The following is a 27,810-nucleotide window of genomic DNA, read 5'->3' on the forward strand; positions in this document are numbered from 1 at the left end:
TGTGGTAAAAGTGTTGAGAATTGTATCAAGGGACAATAACAACATTGGGATTATTTTGTGAGGTAAGTGCTGATACAGCACATTAAATCTTCAGGCGTTGTACTAAATTAGTAGTATAAACCCTGGGAGTGTTTTCTTAGCATGAGTACGTTGATTACCAGTATTAAAAACAATACATTTGATTTGGTTTCACTGACTAGTTTAGTTTGACAATATAAGCAATATATGCCTGAAGACAAACAAGTGAGACAATTTTAAAGGGAGGCTGGTGGAAAGCATATTCTTGGTAGCAAGGTGTGCACATACCATACAGCATTACAAAATGGTCACAATTCTGTTATCAGTTGGAAATACATGAAACATGACTACTCACCTTCAACAATCTTGTATTAACAAAAGGGAGAGAAGAGAATAAAAAAAACACAATTAGACTTTGTTGTGCACATATATGCATTACAGACAAACATCTCAGAAGACCATAGCTATGTTCATTCTTATTCGTTTGTAGCTGTATAAACAGAGCCAGGAGGCATGAGGCAGAGCAATAATCATGTGAATTGCTGGAAGCATGTCACCAGCCCTGGAAGTCAAGCTAATGGTGTTGGCCATGCACCCTCATGGAAGATAATGTAAAATCTTGTTGTGACTTAACAGTTCATCACGGTACTACAGTAAAAGACGCAAGCCATCACTATTGTAGTTTGTTTTAAGTTGCAATTCTCAGTCAATATTAGGATAAAAAGGTCAACAAATTTAGAACCCCTTCAAAAAGGGATTAATTTTCCTCAGACAATTCGTGTGGGATTTTCAGAACTACTTCATTGACCTAACTTTACCACTTACGTCAACAGGAGCAGAAATAGGCCAATGCTGAGTACTTTTGAAAATCCCACCCTTGTATCTTGTTCATCTGATAGCATTTTTTTCTGTGCAGTTTGGCTGCCTCTACAGTGTACTATAACAAGTTCCTCAGTTTTCAATTAAACCTGAGTGCTGTATCATGAAACATAGTTTCTGTGCAATTGATATTGAATTTTGGGCTTTAAGACTTTTGTTGTAGTAAACTCTTTTTCCATATCTATATAGGTGTCTGTCGCATCATACTACAAAAAATATGGTCAATTTAAAAAAAAAACAAAAAACAAAAAACCCCACAAAGTTCAGCTCATTAGTCCATATTCTGACACCTCAAAAATGGCGTATTTTCAAAAGTGATGAGCACCTAGTTAATGCATGTTCACAAGGCAGGACACTTAGGAAGGTGTCAAACTAAGGACCAATGAGCTGAACTTTAGGAATCCATTTTAAAGTTTTGGTCTACCATCTCTTTTCATTATGTCCCCAATTATTGTCAGACTGACATTCAATATATCCATTTTGTTTGATGCACATATCTTGAAACAATGATAGTAGAAAATCCATTTCAATAAAGTATTATTCAGCATCTTAAACCCACAATCTTCCACATTTCTTTACTTCAAGCAGGTTACCAATATGCCCTTTCAGAAAGTCCTGACTATCCTCCACAAGTGCCTGACACAGTAGTGAAGCAAGTTTCCTCTAAGTGCTCGATTTAAAGTAACACTGACAGTACTCCATTATCGTTTAGGAACATGCACTGAGGGCGGTCATCATGTACACTATTCAGAACTATGTGTTCAAGAACAAGAAATGGGCAGTTTTCAGTTACTTAGAACTTTTATTTTTTAATAAAAAGCCTGATATGCTATCATTTAAACACAGATGAAATTTGTGCTTAAAGAGGGACATTACTGACTCTAGTTTGCATTTTTATATGACATTTCATGAAGATACTTTTCAAAAAGAGTGCACTGGTATAATCCCTGTAAGATGTTCTAGTGTCCAAGGCTGTGGGATATGCATTATACAAATAATGGCTGCTGGGTTTACCTACACCGTCAATGCATTACCTTTATCAGACCATTTTGATAACATAGTCTGGAATATCTAATTGTGGCTTTAGTTGCCTTCCAAGTTCTAACCTCTAAGAAGCACAGCATTAACCTAATTTGACCGGAGTATTTCGGTAAGCGCACCGATAGTTACTTACCACAACAGAATCATTGTGAGTTAGATCAACTACTACAGGTTCAGAAGATTCACATGTGAGATCTACTACTTCTTCACCAGCTTAAAAATACAATGATAAGAGTCAAGATCATGCATGTAGAGCTGTATAGCAACTGCCACTCCACAACAAGAGTCAGGCATGAACCTACAGAATGCTACCATTTACTAAATGCTGATAGTTTGTGTTCCCTCCCCACCCTTCTCCTTTAAGGCAGACATTGAACACTTCTCTCAGGCTCTCGACCCTCATTAAAATGCTTGGAGAGTTAATACTACTTTTGCACGTCTTGATTTGCAGCAACAGAGAAACTGCAGCGGTTGTTCTCCCCCGCCCCCCACGCCGTGCACATACTTCATTTTCTTAAACTTTTTTTGTGTGATAACTTGTGAGGCAAGTATCAATAAAACTGGATTTATTACTTTAATACTGTGAAGAGAGGAACACTGTTTCTACAGAAGTTTATTTGGTAATACCCAGGAATTTCCCCATCATCATGCTTTAAATGTTCTGACTTCAGGTATTCCCTTTTATGAAGGCCTGCATGAACCTTCAAACGCACTGTCAAATAAGAGAAGGTGCAATTCTATCACTTTCTAGACACTGCTGCTTACTCTGCCTCATAAGATCTAACAACGAATCTCTTCCCCCAACATCTCGATCGTCCAGTGGCCCTACTGGTTGTTTAGCAGGATTCCTGCTTCTGATGTACTTAAACATTTTTTTGCTATTACTTTTTGAGTCTTTGGCTAGCTGTTCCTCAAATTCTTTTTTGGCCTTCCTAATTATATTTTTACACTTCATTTGCCAGAGTTTATGCTCCTATTTTCCTCACTAGATTTTAACTTCCACTTTTTAAAGGATGCCTTTTTGCCTCTCACGGCTTCTCTTACTTTGGTGTTTAGCTGTAGTGGCTCTTTTTTGGTTCTCTTATTATGCTTTTTTATTTTTGGGTATACATTTAAGTTGAGCCTCTATTATGGTGTCTAAAAAGTTTCCACGCAGCTTGCAGAGATTTCACTTCTGGTGCTGTACCTTTTAATTTCTGTTTAACTAACCTCCTCATTTTTATGTAGTTCCCTTTTTTTAAATGAAATGCGACAGTGTTGGGGTGCTGTGGTGTTTTTCCTGCCACAGGGATGTTAAATTTAATTATATTATGGTCAATAATACGAAGCGGTCCAGCAGTATTCACCTCTTCGACCAGATCCTGTGCTCTACTTAGGACTAAATCAAGAATTGCCTCTCCTCTTGTGGGTTCCAGGACCAGCTGCTCCAAAAAGCAGTCATTTAAGGTGTCAAGAAACTTTATCTCTGCATCCTGTCCTGTGGTGACATGTACTCAATCAATCAATGCAGGGATAGTTGAAATCCCCCATTATTATTGAGTTTTTTAATCTTAATAGCCTCTCTAATCTCCCTGAGCATTTCATAGTCACTATCACCATCCTGGTCAGTTGGCCAGTAATATGTCCCTACTGCTATATTCTTATTATTAGAGCATGGAATTACTATCCATAGAGATTCTATGGTACAGTTTGGTTCATTTAAGATTTGTACTTCATTTGATTCTACACATTCACATGAAGTGCCACTCCCCCACCAGCACGACTTGTTCTGTCCTTCCGATATATTTTGTACCCTGGTATTACTGTGTCCCAGTGATTATCCTCATACCACCAAATTTCTGTGATGCCTATTATATCAATATACTCATTTAATATGAGGCACTCTAGTTCACCCATCTTATTATTTAGACTTCTAGCACTGGTACATAAGCACTTTAAAAACTTGTCACCTTTTAGCTGTCTGCCATTACATGATGTAATTGAATGGGACTTTTTTTTATTTGACTGTTTCTCATTGATCTACCTGTATTTTATCATTTTCCATCCTTTCCTCCTTACTAGGACATAGAGAATCTCCATTAATAGATCCTCCCCTTCGGGATGTCTCTGTCTGAACCATGTGCTCTTCCGCACATGTTGGCTTTCCGCCAACCTTTAGTTTAAAAACTGCTCTATGACCTTTAGAATTTTAAGTGCCAGCAATCTGGTTCCATTTTGGTTTAGGTGGAGCCCATCTTTCCTGTATAGGCTCCCCCTTTCCCAAAAGTGTCCCCAGTTCCTAACAAGTCTAAACCCCTCCTCCCTACACCATTGTCTCATCTATGCATTGAGAGCCTGCAATTCCGCCTAACTGGCCCTGTGCATGGAACTGGAAGCATCTCAGAGCATGTTACCAAGGAGGCCCTAGACTTCAATCTCTTACCTAGCAGCCTAAATTTGGGCACCAGGACCTCTCTCTGCTATCCTTCCCTATGTCGTGGGTACATTCAGAAGGTTAAGAAAAAGCCTTTACATTTCTAACCCTGTTGTGCTACTTTTTTGAGAAACAAGTTGTCTGAAGGCCTCTATCTTGAAGAGTCCGAGCCTGAATAATAGTACACCAAATTTCTACCCATCCTCTAAACTATTTAGGATTAGGAAGTTAGATGGACACCAATATTCTGTACTGGCTATCCTTCAATGAGCATTTCCCCCCCCGCCCCCTTTAAGAATTGGATTCGGAAGCTTTACTTTGATAAAAGTACATCTGAACAGTGGGAGGCAGGAGTCTAGGGGGGTGGGGAGACAGGCAGGCAGAAGAGGTGGGGAGGGACCACCCCCAAACCCATAATCTGCCTCTGCATGTGAACTGGGCTCCCAACACTCCAGAAGCAAAAATTTTTTTTTTTTTTTAAATGGAAAAAATAAGGCTTACCGCTTTCTTCAAGTTCTATTGGCTCTGCTTCTGAAGCCATTTCTGTCGCTGAAGCTACCAGTCTGTTTCGTTTTCGAGTTTGCCTAGAATTGATGGCTCCTCCACGACGTTTTCTTTGAGTCTAAGAGAGAAAAGAATATTTGTTTGTTTTTTAAAGCTAGTATTAATGCAGACCTGATCTTGATAGAATGTTTTTAATTGCTGCTAACTGCATACATGTTTTTGTACAGATTCATTCCAATATCTGAATTGGAAATGCCAAAGTAAAGGCATCATCACAATGCTTCTTACCAGTTGGGCCAGGCAGGAAAGGTGCTTTCTGTGATCACTGGTGATCAAGAGGGCTATTTCAGGATTACATCAACTGTTAGTTTGGACAAATACAGGACTATTCCCCAAAATTAAGGGTGTTTATTTATTTGAGTAATACTAACAATAGCTAGAGATATTAAATTTAATCAGGATAGAATATGGGATTACACTGCATCTTAATTTACTTTTATTACAATCTGTTTTCTTCAGGTTGTTCAGACCACACATTATGTTTTGAAATGGCACAAGTGGCTACAAGTCTAAAAATGATAAAGAACTAGATAATCAGTTATGCATTTACTTCATTAAGAAAATACTTACTGTGCTCATGCTGTTTCTTGAATATAAAATACAGAAAAAAGTAAGAGGTACAGATACCATAAAATAAACTGCAAGGAGGCTACAATTTTCAACGCTTTATATTTCTTTAGGAAGTATATAATTAAAAGTCCAGATTTTTCAGTATCTTAGAATGTTGCTCTTCCAAACCTATAAAGAAAAGGAGAGAGAAGATTACCTACCTGTAATTCTTGCTCTCCTACGTACAGCCATCTCTACGGATTCCCATTTTTGAGTCAACGCTTCTTGCATGAGACCAGTCAGGAATTCCCATAGTTTAAGATTTGAGCCTCTGAGGCATCCAAAGGTATGTCTCAAAAACTTGCTATGCTCTCCTACTCCCAACACCTACAATCCAATGTCAGTTTATTATTGTATTGGGAAAGTATCTAAAAGCCCAAATGAGGTTTCCTTTGAAACAAGAAGTGGTAATTCTAAGGCCTGGTCTACAGTATGCGGTTATTTCGGAATTAGCCGAGTTACTTTGAAATAAAACTGATTCCGTCCACACGACCAAACCAGTTTTTTTGATTTAAAGGACTCTTCAATCCGATTTCTGTACTCCACCTCAGCAAGTGGAGTAGCACTAAAACTGAGCTCGCAGTTCCGGGTTACAGGTACTGTGGACACAATTCGAAGTTATTGGCCTCCGGGAGCTATCCCAGAATGCTCCCTTGTGACCACTCTGCACAACACTCAACTCCAATGCACTAGCCATATAGACAGTAAAAGCCCCGGGAACTTTTGAATTTCCTCTTTGGTCACCATCAGCACAGTCCACCATCACAGGCAACTGCAGAGTCCACCATCACAAGAGACCATGCAGTCCCAGATTTGCAGATGAGCTCCAGCATGGTCCGAACGGGAGGTACTGGATCTCATCACATGTTGGGGAGACGAATCTGTTATGGCAGAACTACGTTCCAAAAAAAAAAAAAAAAAAAAAAAAAAGAAATGCAAATACGTACACTAAAGACTCCAGGGCCATGACAGAAAGAGGCTACTGCAGGGACACACAGCAGTGTTGTACAAAAATCAAGAAGCTCAGGCAAGCGTACCAAAAAGCCAAGGAGGCGAACGGGCGCTCTGGGTCACAGCCCCATACATGCCGCTTCTACTGTCAGCTGCATGCAATTATGGGGGGTGACGCCACCACTACCCCACCACTGTCCGTGGACACCTGCAAGGGGGGAGTAGCACGGAGCGAGGAGGATGAGTTTTTGGAGGACTAAGAGGAGGACGACAGTGCACAGGCAGCAAGTGGGGAATCAGTTTTCCCCCCTAGCCAGGAACTATTCTTAACGCTGGAGCCAATAGCCTCCCCCCACTCCCAAGGCATGCTCCCGGACCATGACCCTGGAGAAGGCACTTCTGGTGAGCGAGAGCTTGATCGGAGCCACGCGGTGGGGGGAAACCCAGCCACGCTGGGCTGTTTGCGTTTAGTTTAAAGGGCTCGTCCCTGCTCAGAGCGTCATCGGAGCCCCACAATGGGTGGGTGTGGGGGGGGGGCAGGGTGTTGTGTGAAGCGACCATCCCAGAGAGCCTGCAGGCTGCCTGCAAGCTGAATTCTGTTGCCTGGCCACATGTGATGGCTTACTCACACCAAAGTGGCAGGCACTTCAGTAGAAGAGGCAAAATGTGACCTTGTATAGAAAGAACATGAACTGTGTACAATGAATTGCCTGTTTCATTGAGAAACAGTGTCCCCTTTGTTCTCTAAAAATCTTTTAAAATACTACCCTCCCTTTTTCTCCTCCTGCAGCAGGTGCAAATGTTTCAACGTGGCCCCTATCTACTCCGTCCCAGAGGCTGGCCAGCCTAGATTAGAAGGCGGAAAAAACCAACTTGGGACAACATATTTGCCGAGCTCATGCAGTCCTCCTGCACTGACAGGGCCCAGCTGAATGCGTGCAGTCATACAATTGTGGAGTCACGTAAAGCGTTACATGAATACGAAGAGAGGAGGGACGTGCGCGATGAGAGCAGACAGGATGCTACAGTCAAGCTCACGGGGGAAGCAAACTGACATGCTCCAGTATATGGTGGATCTAATGTGGGAAAGGCAGCAAGACCACAGACTGCCACTGCAGCCCCTATATAACTGCCCTCTCTCCTCCCCTGAAGTTCCATAGCCTCCTCACCCAGATGCCCAAGAACATGGCGGGGGGGGGGGGGGTAAGGGAAGGTGGGCTACGGGGACCCACACAGTCAACCCCAGAGAATTGCACAAGCAGCAGAAAGCTGACATATCCTAAATTTTTATTTGGTTTCTGGACTTGTCCTTTCCTCCTCCTCCACCCCCCCGCAACCCAATACCTCCCCTCCCTTGTCTCGCTTCTGATTTCTCTCAATGTTTTGTGCAACAAATAATAAAGAACGGTTTTTAAACAATTGTGACTTTATTTCCTTTCATTATATATATATATAGGGTGGGTAACTTTAAGAGAAACGAACAACTGCCACACTGTATCCCGGCCAGTCATGAAACTGGCTTTCAAAGCTTCTCTGAGAGCCCTGCTGCGCTCTTCTAATCGCCCTGTTGTCTGGCTGTGCGAAACTGGCCACCAGGCAAGTTGCTTCAACCTCCCACCCCACCATAAAGGTTTCCCCCTTACTCTCACAGATATTGGGGAGCACACAACAAGCAGCAAATACAATTGGAATACTGGTTGTGCTGAGATCTAACCGAGTCAGTAAACTGCGCCAGCGCGCTTTCAAACGTCCAAAAGTACATTCTAGCACCATTCTGCACTTGCTCAGCCTAGAGTTGAACTGCTCCTTACTACTGTCCAGGGTGCCTGTGTACGGCTTCATGAGCCATAGCATTAAGGGGTAGGCTGGGTCCCAGAGGGTAACTATAGGCATTTCAACATCTCCAACAGTAATTTTCTGGTATGGGAAGTAAATCCCTTCCTGCAGCTGTTCAAACAGACCAGAGTTCCTGAAGATGCAAGCTTCATGCACCTTTCCTGGCCATCTCACGTTGATGTCGGTGAAACGTCCCTTGCGATCCACCAGTGCTTGCAGCACCATGGAAAAGTACCCCTTGCGATTTATGTACTGGCCGCCCCAGTAGACGGGGCCAAGATAGGGATATGTGTTCCGTCTATCGCCCCGCCGCAGTTAGGGAACCCTGGCGCATTAAAGCCATCCACAGTGGTCTGCACATTTCCCAAAGTCAATACCCTTGATAGCAGCCAGTCAATGATTGCATTGGCTACTTGCAGCACAGCAGCCCCGACAGTCGATTTCCCCACTCCAAACTGATTCCTGACTGACCGGTAGCTGTCGGGTGTTGCAAGCTTCCACAGGGCTATGGCCACTCGCTTCTCATCTGTGAGAGCTGCTCTCATTTTGGTGTCTTTGCGCTTCAGGGCAGGGGACAGCAAGTCCAAGTTCCATGAAAGTGGCCCTACGCATACGAAAGTTTCTCAGCCACTGGGAACCATCCCACACCTGCAACATTGTGCGGTCCCACCAATCTGTGCTTGTTTCCCGGGCCCCAAATCAGCATTGCACAGCATGAACCTGGCCCAATACCACCATGATCTCCCAATCGCCACATGCCATGCTTCTAGGAACATCCGGTCCATGTCCTCATCACTATCGCAATCGTGCTGTCGTCGCTTCCTCATCCAGTTTTGCAGGTACTGCACATACTGCTGGATAATGCGTGAGGTATTTCCAATGGTCAAAACTGCAGTGGAGATCTGAGCTGGCTCCCTGGCTATGGTGCCTGCACAGGTAATCCTGGAAAAAGGGCGTGAAACGCAGGAGAGCAGAGTGGCAGCGGAAGAGGTGCTGTTCAGTTCACGATAGCCGAAAAAAGGCAGGAAATGGTTGTCTTCTGTAGCTTTCATGGAGGAAGGAGCCCAGGACAGACAACGTGGAGAAGCTCCGTAGCACAGCAAGAGCGGGAAAGCAGAGTTGGCAGCGGAATCATTCGATAAGGAAGAGAAAGTAGATACTAGAGATTACATAGGAAGATGAGAGGAAGTGCTAGGTAGATTCATAGCAGCAGGAGAGCAGTGGTGCACCATCTGCTGAAAGCAGTATGGCATCTGCATGCCAAAAAGGCGCGAAAGGATTGTCTGCTGTAGCTTTCACAAAGGGAGGAGCGACTGACGACACACACCCAGAAACACCCGTGAGAATATTTTTGCCCCATCATGCACTGGGAGCTTAACCCAGAATTCCAATGGGCGGCAGGGACTGCAGGGACTGTGCGATAGCTACCCACAGTGCACCACTCTGACATTCAATGCTAGCCTTGGTACTGTGGATGCACTCCGCCGAATTCACGTGCTTTAGTGGGGACATAGAAGACCAAATGTACACAATTGCTTCCGAAAATTCGAATATAATAATTTCGAATAATTTTGTACTGTAAACGTAACCTTAGAAGGAGCAACTTATGTGTGCGTACAAATTACAGAACCACCAAATTTGAGGGAGGAGTCAGGGTTGGGGACTGTTAATCCAAACTGACCATCTTCAGCAAGCAAGAATTACAGACAAGTAATTATCTTTTCTCCAGGAGATACCCATCTCCAGATTCAAATATATGGAAACTGAATAGCTACATGTGGGTGTCTCCAAAATAAAACAAATGGAACCCAGAAGTTGCAGCTTACAGAAGGAAAGAGAATGAACAGCCTGGCTTCAAACATGAAAACAGTAGCATTTCTTTTTTAGTGGGAAGGATAAGATATCTCTTCCCATGTTTTAAAACCACCACCCAAGAAGTAAGCAGAATGGCTAAACCTCCTGGTTAAAAAAAAAAAAGTGGACAGAGATGTTTAATAGACTGCTGGCTAAGACATTTAGGCATCCCTAGACAGATTCCGTAACAGAACCTATTCCCTTAAAATTATCTGAATTTAGATGTGTGTCTTGATGTCAGAACAAAGCAACGGTTTGTCCATAAAGATAATGACACGGCTGCTCTGCCTGTCTCTGGCATTAAGGGGTCTGAATTTAACTGCCAAGGTTGTTCTGCCCCAAAATGTCCTTATAGCTTGGCAGCAGTTCAGCTATTGTTCTTGTAGTAATAAGTGAATCTACTGCATTACCGTCAAATGAAATGAGCTAAACTGACACTAATCTGCACCAGATTAAGCTCAGCGACCTTGATTCTGGTCCTTCAAGGCCCTAATTGATTCAGACTGCCTTGAAGGCTACATGATGAGCGTAGAGGAGCTCAGGAGTGCTTTTAGGCATGCTGCAGGACATGATGGTGAGTTGCATCTGGACCAGATGGCACATCCTATGTAATTCAACTATATATAATTTCAGGGTATCATCCAGCTACAGACTGACTACTTCTTCAGGCCATTAGGTTATCTTTCATCAGACCTGCAAATGACCAAAAAAGGTGCAGGGGAGGAGAGAAGGGAAAAAAACAAACCAACAAAAACAAACACATGCTTGCAGCATCAATGATCCATCAAGGAAGACTCACACAACCTCTCCAGACCAGAATGTTCATTAGACAAGATGCAATTTCAATGCAAAATTCCTAAGAGTAGTTGCGAGGAACCCAGTGTGTCATGGCCATACTTCTATATCTAGTTGAGATGAGTGCATCTTATGTGCTGAAAAAGCACCTTCTACACTGCTTAAAGATAAGGGATAAGCAAAGCAACTGGGAGGACATCAGAGAGGGGGACAGCAAAAGCTATCTAGAGTCTTTATTGGCTCCCATAACTATAGTAGCTGAGCACCAGACCAAAAGCAGAACTAGGGGGAAAAAACAAACCAACAAAACAAACCAACAAACAAACGAAAAAAAACACCCTGATTTCAATCGAGTGGGACTGGGAGCTATCACAGGCTGGTTGCCGGGAGGATTGTCCCGAATACAGCAATCCCCGTCTTGGAGTATGATGATGGAAAACTGGTGATTGGTGGCTTCAGTCCCCCAGTAATTCCCAGGATCTGTACTGAGCTCTTGGCGACGTGAAGGGTTGGTCTGTTCCTGCCAGGGGGGCTGGTGCACTGGTGGGTCTGTGCCAGGCTACCGGTGAGGTACGCCTCGAATCCCGCTCTTAGTGCCCAATGCCCGGGGACCGAAAAGGGTTCTGCTGAACTTGCCTCTCTGGCACTGAGGCGTGATGACTTTGGACGGGCGGGCAGTGGCGGGACATCCCTTGTGATGGGGAGCGGTGCCAAGTTGGACCTTTGCTCCAGTGCTGGAGTGAGTGCCGACTCCATGAGAAGCGCTCTAAGGTGGTTGTCATACTCCTTTTTTAGTCCTGGGTTTGAAGGACTTGCAAATATGACACTTGTCCCTTATATGCCCTTCGCCCAAGTACCTAAGACAGCTATTATGGGGATTGCTGACGGGCATGGGCTGTCTGCAGCAATCACAGGGCTTAAAGCATGCCCCGTCCCCAGGCTGAGTGCCGTTCGGGACTAACAAAGGCTTTAAGAACTACTACTAAGGGTAACTAATTCAACTACTAACTATATACAGCTAAATTACAGGTTCTGCAAAGTTCACAAGAATGGAGAAGAATTAATGTTAGCCGAAGCAGAGGACGTTCCAGCACTGTGATTGGCGGGAAGAAGGAACTGAGAGTGGGGGAGCTGGTGGTGCCCCTTATATCGTACCATGTGGGTGCCACTCCAGAGGGCACCAGAGCCGATCCCCTATGGATACTGCGAAGGGAAAAATTTCTGGCAGTGGTGCATTGGGTGAGCACACACACCTAATACGGAATGGACATGAGCAAGCACACAAAAGAAGAAGAATAGGTATTGGAGAGTGGTGTACCTGAGGCATATCTGCAACTGCCATAGGATCAAATCTGATTACCTTTGGGAATTCCTGCCAGATCTCTCAATGGAAACAGAGTTGACAATCTGTATCTATAGAGATGGCTATATTTGGACAACTATTGAGAAACTGTCACCATATCACAGTGGGTCAGCACCAACACAAGCCAGTTCAAGACAGTTGAACTCAAAAGGAAACAAGTTCCAAAACCCTATCCTGCCTATATTTTTAAAGTCCACATTACACCAACTTTTAAACCGACATGCAGAAGATACCGATTCATGCCAGCAGAATTGTAAAGCTTGCATCTGTAAAACTGTAGGCAAGCTTAATTAGGAGACATTTAAAGATTAAGCTCAAACATAATTTAAAGGATCTTCCTCGGTTTCTGTTACACCTGCAAAGTTCAGATTGGAGTCCAGTTGCTCACTTTCTTCTGAAGTCTACTCTTTGCAATTATTTGGACTTCTAAGTGTCTTTCAATTTAGGACTAATTGTTTGAAAGTAACTATTTGAGTAGATACACTGACATTAGCGAAGACTTCCAAATATGCACTCAAAAGCAATTTAAATACAGTTTATTCTGAAACATTCTTCAGGAAAACTAGAAAAAAATATCTACCTATTAACTCATACAATAGCACTCTTAGTAGTAATATAGGTTTCCCTCTGCAAATTTGTGGTTAACAGAATGATAAATAAAAATTCAGTTGCATAAGGTTATAGCTTCCTGTTACATTTAATGATAGCTTCTTCACATTGGGTAAGATCTTTTTCCCTCCCCTCTATACAACTTTGACTCGAACAGCAAAGTACCAGAACCTTACAAACCAAGGATAAAAATGCAGCATTATGATTCATCTTTAATACTTCACCAGTGCTACGCAAGTTTTCATAACTACAAAGTGGAGAAGCATTGCTACAACAGCCAAAGGTTAATTTTTTGGTAAGCATCTTATTTGATAAAGTTCTCTGAACACAGATTAACAGTATACAGCTTTTCCATTTACAGAAGCAAACCCTACAGTTAAGGTTACATATGGAATCTCATATGACTATAACCCCATTTTCTCTCATAATGTTGTAAAAAAAATTGTTCTTTGGGGGCTATAACTTTTCTTGCTTGGTTTTAACCCCAAAAAGAAGAGCTGGTTTGTGCAGTTTTGCCCCTTGATGCTGAATATTAGAAATTCAGGCCTTGTCTGCCCTGGAAGACTAATGGATTACCAGAGAATAATTCATGACACCAGCAAATCCATGAAAACTAAACCTGATTAATTGAAGAGTGGCAGTTTTTAAAATACTATTTAAAAGTCTGTTTTATTTAACAAATATTTTTACACAAACACCTAAAACAAAGAGTTGAAAGAAAAACTGAACAGTACGCCTTCAACTAAGGGCCAAGAAAGTAATAGTCCATATGCATAGAGTCCTCCATGTCAAAATTCCAGCAAGACCAGACAACTGCTATTTCTAAGTTTAAATAAGCAGAAAAATACCTTTAAAACCACACTTTTTGTCTCTTTATATATCAGAAAGAAACAAGTGTACAACCCCAAATTCTCTTTTGTGGGTCATCTTTAGCATCAGAACAAGGTAAAACTGTAGGTATAAACAAGTTCAGACTGGAGATTTTAGGATCTTGGAAATCTTTGCTCCATTCAGCAAATTCTATCTAAATCTTCTGCAAACAGTCTCTGAATCATGTATAAGATTCTTAGCTGCCCAGTTTATCCAGATATGCAGAAAGCCATCTACCTCTAAGCATTAGATGGTTGCATGAACTCACTCTAGTCCTTAAAGCAAACAATCTCAAAAGGATCAAGTTAGTGAAAAGAATAAGCAGTAACATGATTTTATAAAATAATATATGGCACAGGGAAGATTGATTGGGTGCACCTATTGTAGGAAAACCAAGGCCAAGATTTAAAGCAGTGGGTCCCTGAAGTTAAGGTCTTGAGCAAGTAGCCAGATTTTCAATAACTTCAATGGGAGCTGCTAGGTACTCAGCACTTTTTCAAGTCAGGCAAGTGACTAAAGATTTATTTATTTATTTATTTTAAAAAGCCTACACTTTTAAGCTGCTGTTATTAAGTTTTGAACATAAGAACGGCCATACTGGGTCACACCAAAGGTCCATCTAGGCTAGTATTCTGTCTTCTGACAGTGGCCAATGCCAGGTGCCCCAGGGGGAATGAACAGAACAGGTAATCACCAAGTGATCCATCCCCTGTTGCCCATTCCCAACTTCTGACTTTTGGCCTAAGGGAAAGCTGAGAAAACTAAAGTTTAAGAGACTGCATATGTAACCCACAGAGTTAATTGCCAAGAGATGTCATAGCAAAGAACTTAAAAAGCAAGATTAGACATTCATTCTAAAATCCAATACTAGATAGGATGAAAATGGATATTAATATTCACGGTGCATGACAGACTATCAGTTTTCCCCATAGGTCTCTTATTGCCAAACTGACCATTATGCTATATTATTTTAGATCCAGAAGGATTTTTTTATCCATAAGTGTTAATTTCATTGTACACACACAAACTGATGGAAAAAAATACTTCTACCAATAGTTGAAACTTATAAATAGGCAAAATAAGAAAAATGCTGCTTGAGAACTTACTGGAGTTTTATTTAAGGCTATTTACTTTGTATATTTTGACATATGTTGACAATTTGTGTTTTAAAGGTCATAAAGTTTTAACTTTGAGTCTCAACATCGACTATTATTTAATATTAGAGAGACAAGGTAGGTGAAATAACAGATCTCTCTCTTCCTTAGATCCAGGAAAGGTACACAGCATCTCAGCTAAATACAAGGTGGAACAGATTGACACACATTTAACACACATTTCAAGGGAACATTTAAAGTGAAGTGGCCTGTTAACACCCCTCCAGTCATAGGGAGGGAAAGGAAGAGGGGGAGCGAGCTGTGAGGAGGGTTGGGTTGGGTTAGTGAGTTATAGCTTGTTGTAATAAGCCATAAACCCAATGTCTTTATCCACTAGAGAAGTAGACTGCATCATAGAACAGACCACCCAAATACACAGAGAAAACCTGTTTCAGAGTAACAGCCGTGTTAGTCTGTATTCGCAAAAAGAAAAGGAGTACTTGTGGCAACTTAGTCTCTAAGGTGCCACAAGTACTCCTTTTCTTTTAGAGAAAACCTGCTTATTACAGAAATAAAAAGCTGTCCTACCCCTAGTTGTCGCCTAACACCCCACACTAGAACCCAAATAGCTACAACCCATACTCAATGGGGACCCCATCCTGAAAGAAATCTTTCCTGAACCACCTCTTCTGGCCTTCAAACAACCCCTCAGCTTCTCCAAGCTCATCATCAGAAGCAAACTCCTCACAAACCAGGACACACAAACTCCAAGCGGCATCAGATCTTGCCAGAACAACAGATGCAAAACCTGCAGACATATCTCTACTGCTACAATGATCAACACCTCCCACAACATACTTTTTCAAGATTCATGGGTCCTACACATGCATATCACATGTGGTGTACCTCATCCAGTGCATTAATTGCCTTGATAACAACTGTGAGCCATGATGATTAGAGAGGTGTTAACAGGCCAGGCCTTATGACTAGACGGGTGTTAATGGGCCACTTCCCCTCAGATGGTCCCTTACATATGCGTCAGCTAGTTATGCTAGGTTTCAGAGTAACAGCCGTGTTAGTCTGTATTCGCAAAAAGGAGTACTTGTGGCACCCTTAGAGACTAACCAATTTATTTGACCATAAGCTTTCGTGAGCTACAGCTCACTTCATCGGATGTTATGCTAAACAATCTGTTCCGTCTTTTACTTAGCTGTGACACTTTGAGTACGTTTTCCTGACCTGAAGAAGAGCTCTGTGTAAGCTTGATTCTCACCAACAGAAGTTGGTCCAATAAAAGTTATTACCTCACCCAGCTTGTCTCTCATATCCTGGGACCAACACAGCTACAACACCACCGCATACAACAATGGAAGTTATTAAATATTGTCTGACCTTTAGTATTTTCTGCACCTGTGAAAATAAATTGATAAAAATAAAAAAAAATGCTTAAACAAACAAAAATAAAATTCTGCCAAGCATAGTTATTTTCTTAAAAACATAAAAAGACCTTCCCACTGAAGCATCTGCAACTGTCCAGCAGAAGAGATGGATCATTGGTCAACAGACAACTATTACATTCTCAATTGTACTACCTTCATGAGCACTTTCAATGACAACTTTAAACTCAGTTTCTCCCTTTCACAACAAGGAAGAGAGAGGCAGAGGGGAAGTTAAATGTGAAAAATTATGACCCCAGTCCTGCAAAGACATATGCACCCACTAATAGGGAACTGCTCATAGCGTGGGATTACTTGGTATGTAAGATTTACGCACATGCATAACTTTTGAAGGATTGTTGCCTAGGTTAATAACTAAGAAGAGAACATCTTCAAGTGGAGTTTTACCAGAATTTTCTAGTGGTCTGGTTTGTAACTTGTGGGGGCCCTAAGGATTTCATTATTATTTCTCTGTGGGAACTGCTTTCCTAGATATTTTAATACTGAACAGTTGCTCTCCGTTCTTTTCTACCAGCAATGTTTTCTTGGGGTCCACTCAAGAAGCTATTGCATCAGGGCCAGGATTAGGTTAAAGTAAGCAGATAAAAGTAGGCTACAGCTAAAAACACTAGTTTGTAAATGAAGGTAATGCTTTTGATGTATGTTAGGCATCAGTTTTAGGTTGAAATGGTTTGCATTGAAACATAGTTGGAACTGCAGTTAAAGGTCACTTTGGTGGCTACATTGTATTATTGGGTCCATTGAATAATGTGTATGTTTTATTCTGCGGTTGAAGCTACTCTACAGATATACTGATGGGGCTAAATAAATTTTCCTTAGAAGTATTTGGGAAGGCAGGGAGTAGGTTGCATGATGTCTTTGTAGTTTCACAGAGGGCAGGGACTACTGCTCACACAATAGGGTAGCTTCATGAAGCAACATCTTAGAAAAAGGTCATTTGAGATCCCTGTGCCTCCAGTTGGGGAAAATACTCTGGAGGGGAAGCATGAGTGTGTGTACACACCTGGGTCGAGGAGGAAGATTACATGCAGTCTCCAGCAACATACCTGTCACAAAAGGATTCAGGACACTAGTCCCCTTTACAAAGCTACAGCACTTCAAATAAAAATGCAGACCTAAAAAAAAAAAGAACACTGAATTTTAACTTTGTCAAGGTCAAAGAGTTACAGAAATTAACTGATGCAGAAAACCCACAAGACACCCTAAAGTATTTTTTTTTCCATAATACTTAAAAATATTGGGGAAAGTGTGTTTCAATTTAGTATTTTCCCCACAACCTCTTCCAGTTTGCAATACTAACAATGCTGCATTTGGACAATATGGAAATAGTGGAACAGACTAGAAATAAGAATTGAATCATCTATTGTCACTGTCCAAAATGAAGAAGAAAAGCATTAGATAGATTGATAAGTTATATATTTAACATTCAGTTTAACGTATTAGTAAGACGCAAGTGTTTTACTTGGAATTAAAAACCTGACAATATCCTTTACAGCAGTTCTCATTCTGTGGGTTGGGACCCCAAAGTGGGTCACGACCCCAAAGTGGGTCACAATGCCGTTTTAATGGGGTCGCCAGGGCTGCTGTTAGACTTGCTGGGGCCCAGGGCCAAAGCCGAAGCTTGGGGTCAAAGTCGAAGCCCGTGGCCCACAGCAGAAGCCTGAGGGATTCAGGCCTGGGTGTCAGGGCTCAGGTTACAGGCCCCCCGCCTGGGGCTGAAGCCCTTGGGCTTCAGCTTTAGCCTCTTAGCCCCCGCCCCGCCCCCCGGCTCAGGCTTTGGTCCCCCCTCCTAGGGTTGCATAGTAATTTTTGTTATCAGAATGGGGTTGCAGTGCAATGAAGTTTGAGAACCCCTGCTTTACAAATTAGGAGTCCCTTCTCTTCACTGATTTTGCTGTATTTGCCAAGCTCTACGTTTGTAGACCTAATGAACACACATGAAAAAAAATTGTGCCTTGTTTTAGTTCTCTGAGGTATAAAGCCCCCAAAGGCTATTTTTATTTTAAGTTATAAAGTGGGGTGCCTTTTTTACATTAGCAACAATTCTTTTCTACCCTGTTTTCGATAGAAGAATGTGGCTGTCTGGGGACTAGTAGTTACTTCATAAGTGTCAATAGTGACCACATTTCAGCTGCGGGGAGAAGGAATTTTTATAATGTTTTAATTTTTTTTGAAATTCCTTGTGAATAAGTTGGAATTTTCTGCAATATTTTTAAGATGCCTGTGTGCGCTTCAATTTCCTTCTACGCTTTCAATTGCTACCCAGTGGGTATAAAAGGGATAACGCTGAGCCTGGAACAGTGCAGTAAACAAGTGCAGAATGAACGGGTTACTAAAGGGTTGGTTGAAACTGACACAGATCAACAGAGGCTCCAGAGACAATGGAAGCCCCAAGGACCGAATGATCTATACTCAACAGCAGGAAGCTCCAGCACGTGGGGCGAACTCAGCATGGCCCTGCCTGGAGACAAAAAGGGTGGGAGCTGACCAGCAAGCGATGAAGGGTGGGCTTCTGGAAGAAGCTGGCTGTTCTCATGTGGCACTCTCCAAAGGGTGTGAGAGAGAGACAGGCCCTATGGTTGAATCTACTACAGCTTGGCTGGCGGAGTCCATCTGGCAAAGCCAGAGTAACATGTCTTTTACTTCACTTCTCTATGCTAACCTAAGGACTTAAAATTCTGTGTTTTAGCTGACTATTAAACCCTACTGTTTTGAAAACAATGCCTGGTGTCACTGAAAATATTTGCTGTGGTGCATTAGTCCCTGAAGAGCACAGTCTCTAATCAGGAGTCTATCTGAAATGAACAAGCTGGGCAGAGCTCATGGTATGAAGCAAGAGTGCTTGAGCCTAGAGGTTCAGCCTCAGAGGCAGAAAGGCTGTGGGGCATACCTTGAAGGAAGAGTGAGACCTCTTGGGGGTCTGCGTTACTGAAGGGGTTCCTCCAAGAGACTGTTTAAAAGCTGGGCCATAGCACTGATCCTGTGGATCCATGACATGTCTATCAACTCAAATGCTGACAAACACTTGAGAGAAGTTTTAAACAAAATTCAGAGCCCTGCGCAGATACAAAGTTATATCCACAGATGCGGATATAAATTGGTATCCATGGAACCACAGGGCAGCAGTGAAAGCAAATGTGGAGTGGCTGCTGCTCCAGGAGCCAGCGCCCTGCGCCTGCAGCTCCTCTGGTGCAGCTGTACCACCCGCAGCCCCGCCCCGAGCCCTTCCACGCAGCTATCTGCATCTCCCCTCTGGGGGCGTGCACGCCGCATGAACACAAGAGCAAGACCAGGGACAGCTGCTGGTGAACCTGGGGCCCACCTCAGTGGATGGGGCGGGGGGCAGTACTGCTGTGCTGGAGGAGCTGTCAGTGTGGGGCGCTAGCTCCTGGGAGTGGCGGCCCCCACGTTCTGCTCCTTTCGCCGCTGCAGTTCCCAGGAGTGCCCTGTGGTTCCACTCATACCGATTAATATTGACTGATATAAATTTGTATCTGTGCAAGGCTCTAAAAATTTGAGCAGTCCACCTCTGCCCATGTTGTATTAAATACTAAAATAATCTTGTACTCCAGTTCTCTAGTTTCACAAGGAGCCCTGGTTAAAAGAACTGGTGGGGCAGAGCAGGGGGACAGGGGGGAGAATCTTAAAAAAGACATGAAACCTTTTTTATATGTGAACATGTGGAACACTCCTTTTTCAGGTCATCTAACAACCAGATGCATAATAGAATATTGGTCTGGAACTCAAAACAAAAAAGTAGTTTCAAATTAATCAAATTGTTGGTGCATGAAAGGAATGTCTAGTTACATAAAATGCCTGGCTGTTTCTGATACAGCCTTGGTAGTTGTAAGTGCCTAAAATTGGCTTTAAAGAGGACTTGGGGAAGCTGAAGTTTCACTTCTGGTGGTGGGGTTTTTTGTTTTTTTTTGTTCATTTGGGAGAACTTTCTATAGGGATATGAATGTAACTGAATACTTTTGATTTTGGCACAGAAACATACTATTAGTCTCAGTAAAAAAGTGACATGTAGACAATGCTCAGTTTCTAATTTATGAAGCTTAAATGATTCTGAGTTTTTGATAAACCTTGACCTAGAAAAAAAAAGCAGTTGTTTAATAGACTACTGAATATCTTTAACCTTTCATTGCATCTCATAGCAAAATCTGTATTAAATTGTAGGATGAGGTAGTACAAGGAAAGCCACACCACATTCCTCCCTCAAATTCAAGAGTTTGCCACACATTGCTACTATTGTTGTCTTACAATCCTTCTGTAGGGACTTTGTTACAGTTGCGTCATGAATACGCTACAATTAAAACACTATTCTGACTGACACAGAGCACAGTTCCTGCTAGCCAAGTGCTATTTCCCTGACAGTAGGCCTTGTTTACACTAGAGAAGGTTTTACAGACTATTTCTTCTATTAACACCACCAGTTCAGTTCCACCAGCATTTACAACACTGAGACGCATACTAGTAACATTTTAGGCACCTTGTCAATCAGCCTTGCTCTGAGTGGTTAGATGACATTGCTTAAAATGCTGATGGCTCATCTATGCTAGGGACTTGTCTACACTAGGAATAAAGGTGTATTAACACAAGCATTGAAACCCAAAGTAGACTAGGCAAATTTTAACATGTTCGCTGGTTGGGTTTCAATGTTCAGTTAGAATGTTCAATCTGTACAGGAAGAAAAGAAGTACTAGTGGCACCTTAGAGACTAACCAATTTACTAAACCCTGTACATAAGACAATGCACAAAAACAACATACCTGACACAATCAGGAAAACATGAAATGCTAATGCCTCAGCCTTGGAAATTTCACCACCTCCTTTCTTGATCACTTTGACCACCACCACCAACCTGCCTATCACTCAGGCCCATAGCCTGACTTGAATCTCTCTCTAGGTCCTCATATCCAAGATATATCTAAATATTGCCAATTATTTCTCTGTAACATCTCTAAGATATGGCCTTTCCTATCCATCCACACAGCTAAAACTCTCATCCAATCTCATCTCGATACTGCAACATTCTTCTCACCAGCTTTGAAAAATGCAATCTTCCCCACTCATACCCATTCAGAATGCTGCTGCAAAGATAATTTTCCTAGCTCATTGCTATAACCATGTCACCCCTATCTCTGAATCCCTCCACTTGCTCCCCCTTCTCTGTTGCATTTCCCAAACCTGAAGATGAGCTCTGTGTAAGCTCGAAAGCTTGTTTCTCTCACCAACAGAAGTTGGTCCAATAAAAGATATTACCTCACTCTCCTTGTCACTCTGATATGATACACAGTCAGTTCAGGAGTTGATCAGGAAGGAGCAATAACCACACCCCCTTTCTGTATGGCATGTGAGGGAGCAGAACCAGGACTGAAGGGGCGGGGCAGTGATCCCTACAGGCCCAATTCCCTCCGGGCCATCAGGGAGAGAGAAAGCAAGATAAGGTTAATGGGGGCAATGGCCTGACAGACCCCTCTCCCTCTATGACAATGGGATGATCAGCAAGACTTTGGGGGAGGGGAGCAGCATTCAGAGGTCGTTCTTGCCCTGAGAAAGGACACAATGGGAAGAGCAGATCTCAAAGACCTGCCTCCTTCTAAGATGGGCAGGAAAGGAGTGGAGGTAACAGCAGGTACATCTGGAGACAGGGATGGGCGGGGGGGGGGGGGGCGGCAGGAACAGAGGGATTGGAGGCCGGCTACGGCTCAGGCCCGTCTCCCGGAGGGGGGAAGCTAGTGGGAAGGGAAGGGAGGCCACAGGCCCGTCTCCCGCGGGGGGGGGGGGGGGGGGGGGGGAGAAGCGAAGGGAGGCCACAGGCCCGTCTCCCGCGGGGGGGGTGGGGGGGGGAGAAGCGAAGGGAGGCCACAGGCCCGTCTCCCGCGGGGGGGGAGAGGGGAGAAAGCAAGGGAGAAGGGAAGGGAGGCCACAGGCCCGTCTCCCGCGGGGGGAGAGGGGGAAGCGATGGAGAAGGGAAGGGAGGCCACAGGCCCGTCTCCAGCGGGGGGAGCGAGGGAGAAGCGAAGGGAGGCCACAGGCCCGTCTCCCGCGGGGGGGGGAAGCGAGGGAGAAGCGAAGGGAGGCCACAGGCCCGTCTCCCTCGGGGGAGCGAGGCTGCCTAGGTCGCGAGGGAAGAGGTGGCTGGGACAGGCCCGTCTCCCTCGGGGGGCCCAAGATGTTGGGGGGAGGTCGGACCCTGCTTCCCGTGTGGCAGGGGTGGGTGGGGGCGGGGCAGGCTCCCGTGTGGGCTCTGCGACGCTGGGGGCCCGGCTCTCAGGGGGCTGGGGGAGCTCCGGCCCGGGCTCCAAGCCCCCGCGCCCCGCAGGGAGCCGGCTTCCCAGGGTTCGGGTCCCTTGTCACCTGCCGCCCCGGCTCCGCGGTACGTTGCTGGGGGCTCAGCGCAGAGCGGGCGGCCGGGCGCCCCGGTCCCAGCAACCCCTGCCCACCATACTCACCCTCCTTAGGGGCCGATCTGGAAACTCCACACGGAGCCGGCGCGGCCCACCCCTGCCGCCCAGTCATTGGCGAGGCCACAGCCCTTCCGGCTCGCTGATTGGACGGCATGAATATCAATTAGCAGGCCGTTTCACTTCGCCCTCACCTTCCGTCCGGCCCCGGTGCACGGTGGGAGTTGTAGTTCTCAGGGCGTGATGCTCAGGCCTCAGCGTAAGTCCCGCAGTTCCAGTCTAGGGAAGAACTTGGGTGACAGGTGTCAGCTGGACAGAAGGTTTGAATGGGGCTCTCTGGGTGCCTGGCTAGCCCTGGGGCAGTCGGCAGTGTAGCCATATAATAGGTGAGCTCCCCAGACCAGCCTGGGCAACCAGCTGAACTAGAAACTCTCAGATGCCAAAGGCTCCCCAGGTTTACGGAGAGAGATGCTATCCCGCAGAGACATCTATCACCGTCCACCTTGGCTACCACAGCCCCAAACCTCCCATACACACTGTCCTTCTTAGCTGTCTCACAGGTAACCTCCACCACATACACATCAGAGCTAACAATACCCTGCACTGGATGCTTGGGTTGGGCATGGACCTCGAGCTGGCCCAAATGTGGAATTCCTGGTTTGTGAGAAGTTTCAACGTTTGAAATTTGGTATCATTCCGAGACTAAGATTGAGAGACCTGGCCAGAGCTGGGTCTCCTTGGGCTTCCAGGCACTTGGCTCCATGGAAATGAGCCTGGAAGCTCTGAAAGCCCTGATTTGAGTCAGAGTTCTTAGAGCTTGCAGACTCCATGCTACGGAGCCAGGAGCCAAGCCACGGTTACAGTCGGGTTTCCAGGCCTGCCAAGCTCCTGGCTCCACAGCAAGGAGCTTGGAAGTCCTGGCATGACACATCTGTCCTGGAGCTGTGGACATGAGAGGCCTGTTGTCCCAGGCCACAGGGTTGACTGTGCTGGGGCTCCCCAGCAGACATTGTATTAAGGGAACTAGGCAGGTTTCCATCAGAACCCTGGCTGCAAGCGCATTGAACTTGACTTGCTTTTGCAAGAAAATTCAGGTTAGATGAACCAGCATTTTCTGACTAAAAATTTAATTGGAAAATTTCTGACCAGCTTCAGGTGGACCACTTCCTCCTTGAGGTGGAAATAAGGATTCCCTCAGTAGAAAGGCAAGAAGAAACCACTACCATGATGTAGATCTTGGATTCTGCCACAATCCAAAACTTACTCATGGAGAGTTGCCTAGTCAGAGTTCTCTAAGGCACAGAAGTGTTAGTGAGACACTACAGCCAACTCTTGTGATTAGTTGGTGTATTTCGTAAAGCCGCAATTGCTCGTGGCAGAGGTTGCATGAGGCTTGCAGTTTTTACTTGAAAAAAGTAAATTTCTAGGCTAGCCTTCATGTTTATAGAGAAAAGCTTGAAAATGTAAAGCAAGTGCACCCCCTCACAGCTTGGAAACCAGAAGGTAAATATAAAGAAACCAAAATGTATTATTATTTTTTATTAATCTCATGACTTTTAAACCAATCTCATGGTTTTTGGGGGCCTGGATCATGATTTTTGAACAGAGGGAGTGGATGTAGAATTGCCAACTCCTTGATACTGGATTCTGGGGTTGAGAGTAGGCAGTCTAGTTTAAGAAGTTATTTGACATCCAGGAAAATATCGTGTTCCTTGTCTGTCCAATCAAAACAGCTCAAATTTTGAATATTAAATACTTGTAATGAATTAGCTGTGAACATCCCATATGTCAAGAATTATTCACAGAAATTACATAGTGAATAATTTTGAACAATTAATACATTTTGGAAAATCACAATCTGTATACAGACAATATGTGAACAGAAAAAAGAAGCAAAATTTGTAGAACAAATGATTCATTATGAATTATCTACCCAGCTTTAGCTTCAGTTCAATATGATGAGGATACATCATTGTCACAATATGTTGCAATGTGCCAATGCAGTGTGTGGATCTAAACATACGATGTAAATCTGACACTCAGATATCTGAGATTGTCACAATCAAGGTGGTTAACCTTGGTTTTATCCTTGTGCTCTGCTATGATTCACCCATCACTGTAAAATAATGAGTCTATATAAAAAAGTGAGAATCACATTGATTCATCCCCTAAATTCTCTATTCCTCCCTTGACTTATTGGGTTATCCATTGTGTCCTAAGGTAGCAAGAACCAGGCTGATCACGACTTCTGGTAGGGAATTCCACAGCCTAGGGTTCTCCAGTGAGAGTACTCTTCCTCCAGCCTTCTTTGAATTTCATCTGGAGGACACCTTCCGCATTGTCATCCTTGCTTGCTGCTGCCAGGGGCGTGGGGCACAGAAGGAGAGATGGTCCCTGAGATAGCTTAATCCTGACTCTTGGGCTTTGAATATCAGGAACAGTATCTCAGAGGAAGTAAGCCACAGTGTGATGGCCTGTGGCAACATCCACATAGCCTTCCTGATCAGTTCTGTGTCTTTAACTTTCTTTCACTCTCAAAATCCAAGGTACAACTGCATATTTAAAGGGTGCTATTCAACTCCATAACATCTCAGGGTTCTGACTGTTAGCATCACTATTTGTATCATGGTAGCACTGAGCGGTCCAAGTCAAGACTGGGCCCAGTGTGTTGGGTGTTGGACAAACACAAAGGAAAATATAGTCCCTGCCCCAAAGAGCTTGTCAGCATAGGCTATTGCTCAACCTTTTACAGGCCTCATTTTCACAGTTCTCTCTCTGACTGATCACACTATCCAACTCTTTCTCTCTCAGCATTGCCACTACTACTCCTTTCTCCCTGAATTGTTCCTACTGAACTCCTGTCTCAATGTTACACTGGCTTCCTGATACCCTTTAAACCCCATTGGCTCAATAGAACTCTTCAAATCATCTGCAGTATATCCAGAGATGGCAACATTTTTGATGAATTAAAAATACAGCACATTTCATAAGTATTGCAGATAGTGGGAAAGATTTTCACAGCTAGATGGCAACAAAAGAATTCCTTAACCCATTAGATTTCCTTTGGTAGAGAGGAGGAATTGTAATGCTGTATGAGCATTAAGAGCAGCTCCCTGTATTTTAATGTCAGATACAATCTGATTCAATTTCAATATTTGCAATGGCAATAATTAAATATCTTGTAACTGGCACAAATTTAAGATAGAAATACATTACATATTCTTACTGCTGCACAGATTTTAATTGAGATTTACTTCCCCTCTGGCATTATGCTGACACAGTCTTATGACTCGAAGGTTCATTTATGGAAACAGCATAGAAATGATCATAGATGTCAAATTAATTCTAGGTGACTAACAGCATTTTGATTTTTTCTGAAAACTGCTCTCTAAAGAGAATAAGGAATCTTACTGTCTCTTATCATCACTTTGAGATGAGGGGAATTTGCTTCTTGAGCAACTTCTCTTGAGTGGGACTAAGATGTGCGTAAAGTTAGACCCATCCTTAAGTACCATACTGAATTGGGGTCTAAGTTGTTATAATAATCTCAGTTTTACAAGGGAGACAGAGAACCTGACTGCACTTGGAAAGTTCCTGTATTGGACCCTGGGACACAAACCTGGTTTCCTCCCTAGCTCCTCCACAACCAGTGTTGAAACTGGTTGACCTGCTGATATGGGCAGGTAACCACATTCTGTACTTATTGTAAGATCATTGATCTCTATTCTAAACTTGGGTTGATCACATCCTGTGAAAAGCTAAATGCAGAAGTAAAAATTCTGTTTGTTTCACATATTTTTACTTTTTATTTCAGAAAATGAACATAGCAAACAACTGGCATAGCATATAACAATGGCAGGGTATACATTCAAAGTCCTCTCTATAACATTCTTACCTGTTAGTTTGTCACCATAAACAAATTGCAAGGTAAATATTTAATCTATTACATGTTTTAATTCTAAATGGAAAAATGTCCCAACACAGATTTAAAATACAAGTTAGCAAATTCTGCTTCGGTTATGCCGGTGCCAACCGTAATTTGACTCTGCAGCCTACACATATTAGAAAAAGGTCTAAATTCAACCCTGGCATTAGCAGTCACAATAGGAAGTGCTCCCATCTCCACCAGGTCTGGATTTCTTCCAGAGTCATTTCATTTTACGTATTATCTCAATATACAAGAAGTGGCTCCAATTCTTGCAGCCTGATATGCAGCCATTTTCTGAGCTGTTTCTCTGGACATTAAGCCATTCTGAAGCATCTTGAACTGTTGTTCCCGACTCTCTTCCATCTCTTTCCAGTGGGGCTCTTGTAGAGAGTTCTGCAGAAATGAAAGACAGATTATCATAAGACAAACATGAGTAACTAATCAGATTATGGAATGAATTTTCACACAACAATCTGGATGGCTGGCAGACAAATATTCCATTTGATACCATGACTGGGGCAAGCACAGCAACTTCATAACGGCGTGATGAATAGAAACAAACTTAGGTTGGGTGCCCAATTTGTTTAATCTACAAGGGGTTCTCACAAGAATTTTTTTGGTGGCCTTAGAGTGCGGCCACCAGCTCTTGCTGGTGGCTACGCTGAAAATTTTTCCTAAAATACTTAATTAACTTTAGGAAAAACAAATAAATATGCACATATCCATGTCCAAATCATTGTAATTTATTTATGTAGGGTTTTTTTTCAGACTCAGAAATAATGTACAGTTGTCTCTATTCTTTATTGGACCTAAACAAAATAGAAACAAAATAAGCTGCTTTGCACATTCTTCTTTTTTTTGTTGTTGTTTCTTTTGTTTTCTTGGTTCCTTTTTTTTTTTAAGACTTGCTATCTAGTAAGTCTGCTCCTGTGAAAACTGATATTTGTAGGTTTATTAATATCGCTTTTCACAGCAGACTTACTCAGCCCTGGCAAGCCGGGGAAATATTAAGCTCTGAATGGAGAGGTGGGTAGGGAGGCAGCAGGGGCCAGGAGCAGTGGAGGGTTGGGGAAGGCAGCGGGGACCATGGGCGATTGGGGGAAGGGGGTGCGCTCGGGG

At 43.5% G+C, this 27,810-nt stretch overlaps 2 protein-coding genes across 23 annotated transcripts in view; both read right to left on the reverse strand.

Moving 5' to 3' along the window:
- Positions 1-22,880, reverse strand: part of RNF4 (ring finger protein 4) — a 41,254-nt gene extending 18,374 nt beyond the window's left edge. The window contains exons 1-8 of one of the 21 annotated variants that reach the window (XM_043544789.1): positions 22,717-22,796; positions 21,624-21,729; positions 17,400-17,468; positions 16,289-16,306; positions 5,486-5,653; positions 4,853-4,973; positions 2,072-2,151; positions 374-383 (exon numbers count right to left, since the gene is read on the reverse strand). In XM_043544789.1, the coding sequence (XP_043400724.1) occupies positions 374-383; positions 2,072-2,151; positions 4,853-4,973; positions 5,486-5,545 (271 nt within the window). In that variant the 5' untranslated portion in view covers positions 5,546-5,653; positions 16,289-16,306; positions 17,400-17,468; positions 21,624-21,729; positions 22,717-22,796. The other 20 variants (XM_043544787.1, XM_043544786.1, XM_043544790.1 and 17 more) reach the window with 20 other exon arrangements.
- Positions 22,881-26,552: 3,672 nt separating this feature from the next.
- The window catches only part of CFAP99 (cilia and flagella associated protein 99), a 118,643-nt gene continuing 117,385 nt past the window's right edge, over positions 26,553-27,810 (reverse strand). The window contains exon 16 of one of the 2 annotated variants that reach the window (XM_037898211.2): positions 26,553-27,084. In XM_037898211.2, coding sequence (XP_037754139.1) covers positions 26,929-27,084 — 156 coding nt within the window. In that variant the 3' untranslated portion in view covers positions 26,553-26,928. The remainder of the gene's footprint in view (positions 27,085-27,810) is intronic. The other variant, XM_037898212.2, reaches the window with a different exon arrangement.

The sequence above is a fragment of the Chelonia mydas genome, chromosome 4, assembly GCF_015237465.2.
Source record: "Chelonia mydas isolate rCheMyd1 chromosome 4, rCheMyd1.pri.v2, whole genome shotgun sequence".
NCBI lineage: Eukaryota > Metazoa > Chordata > Testudines > Cheloniidae > Chelonia > Chelonia mydas.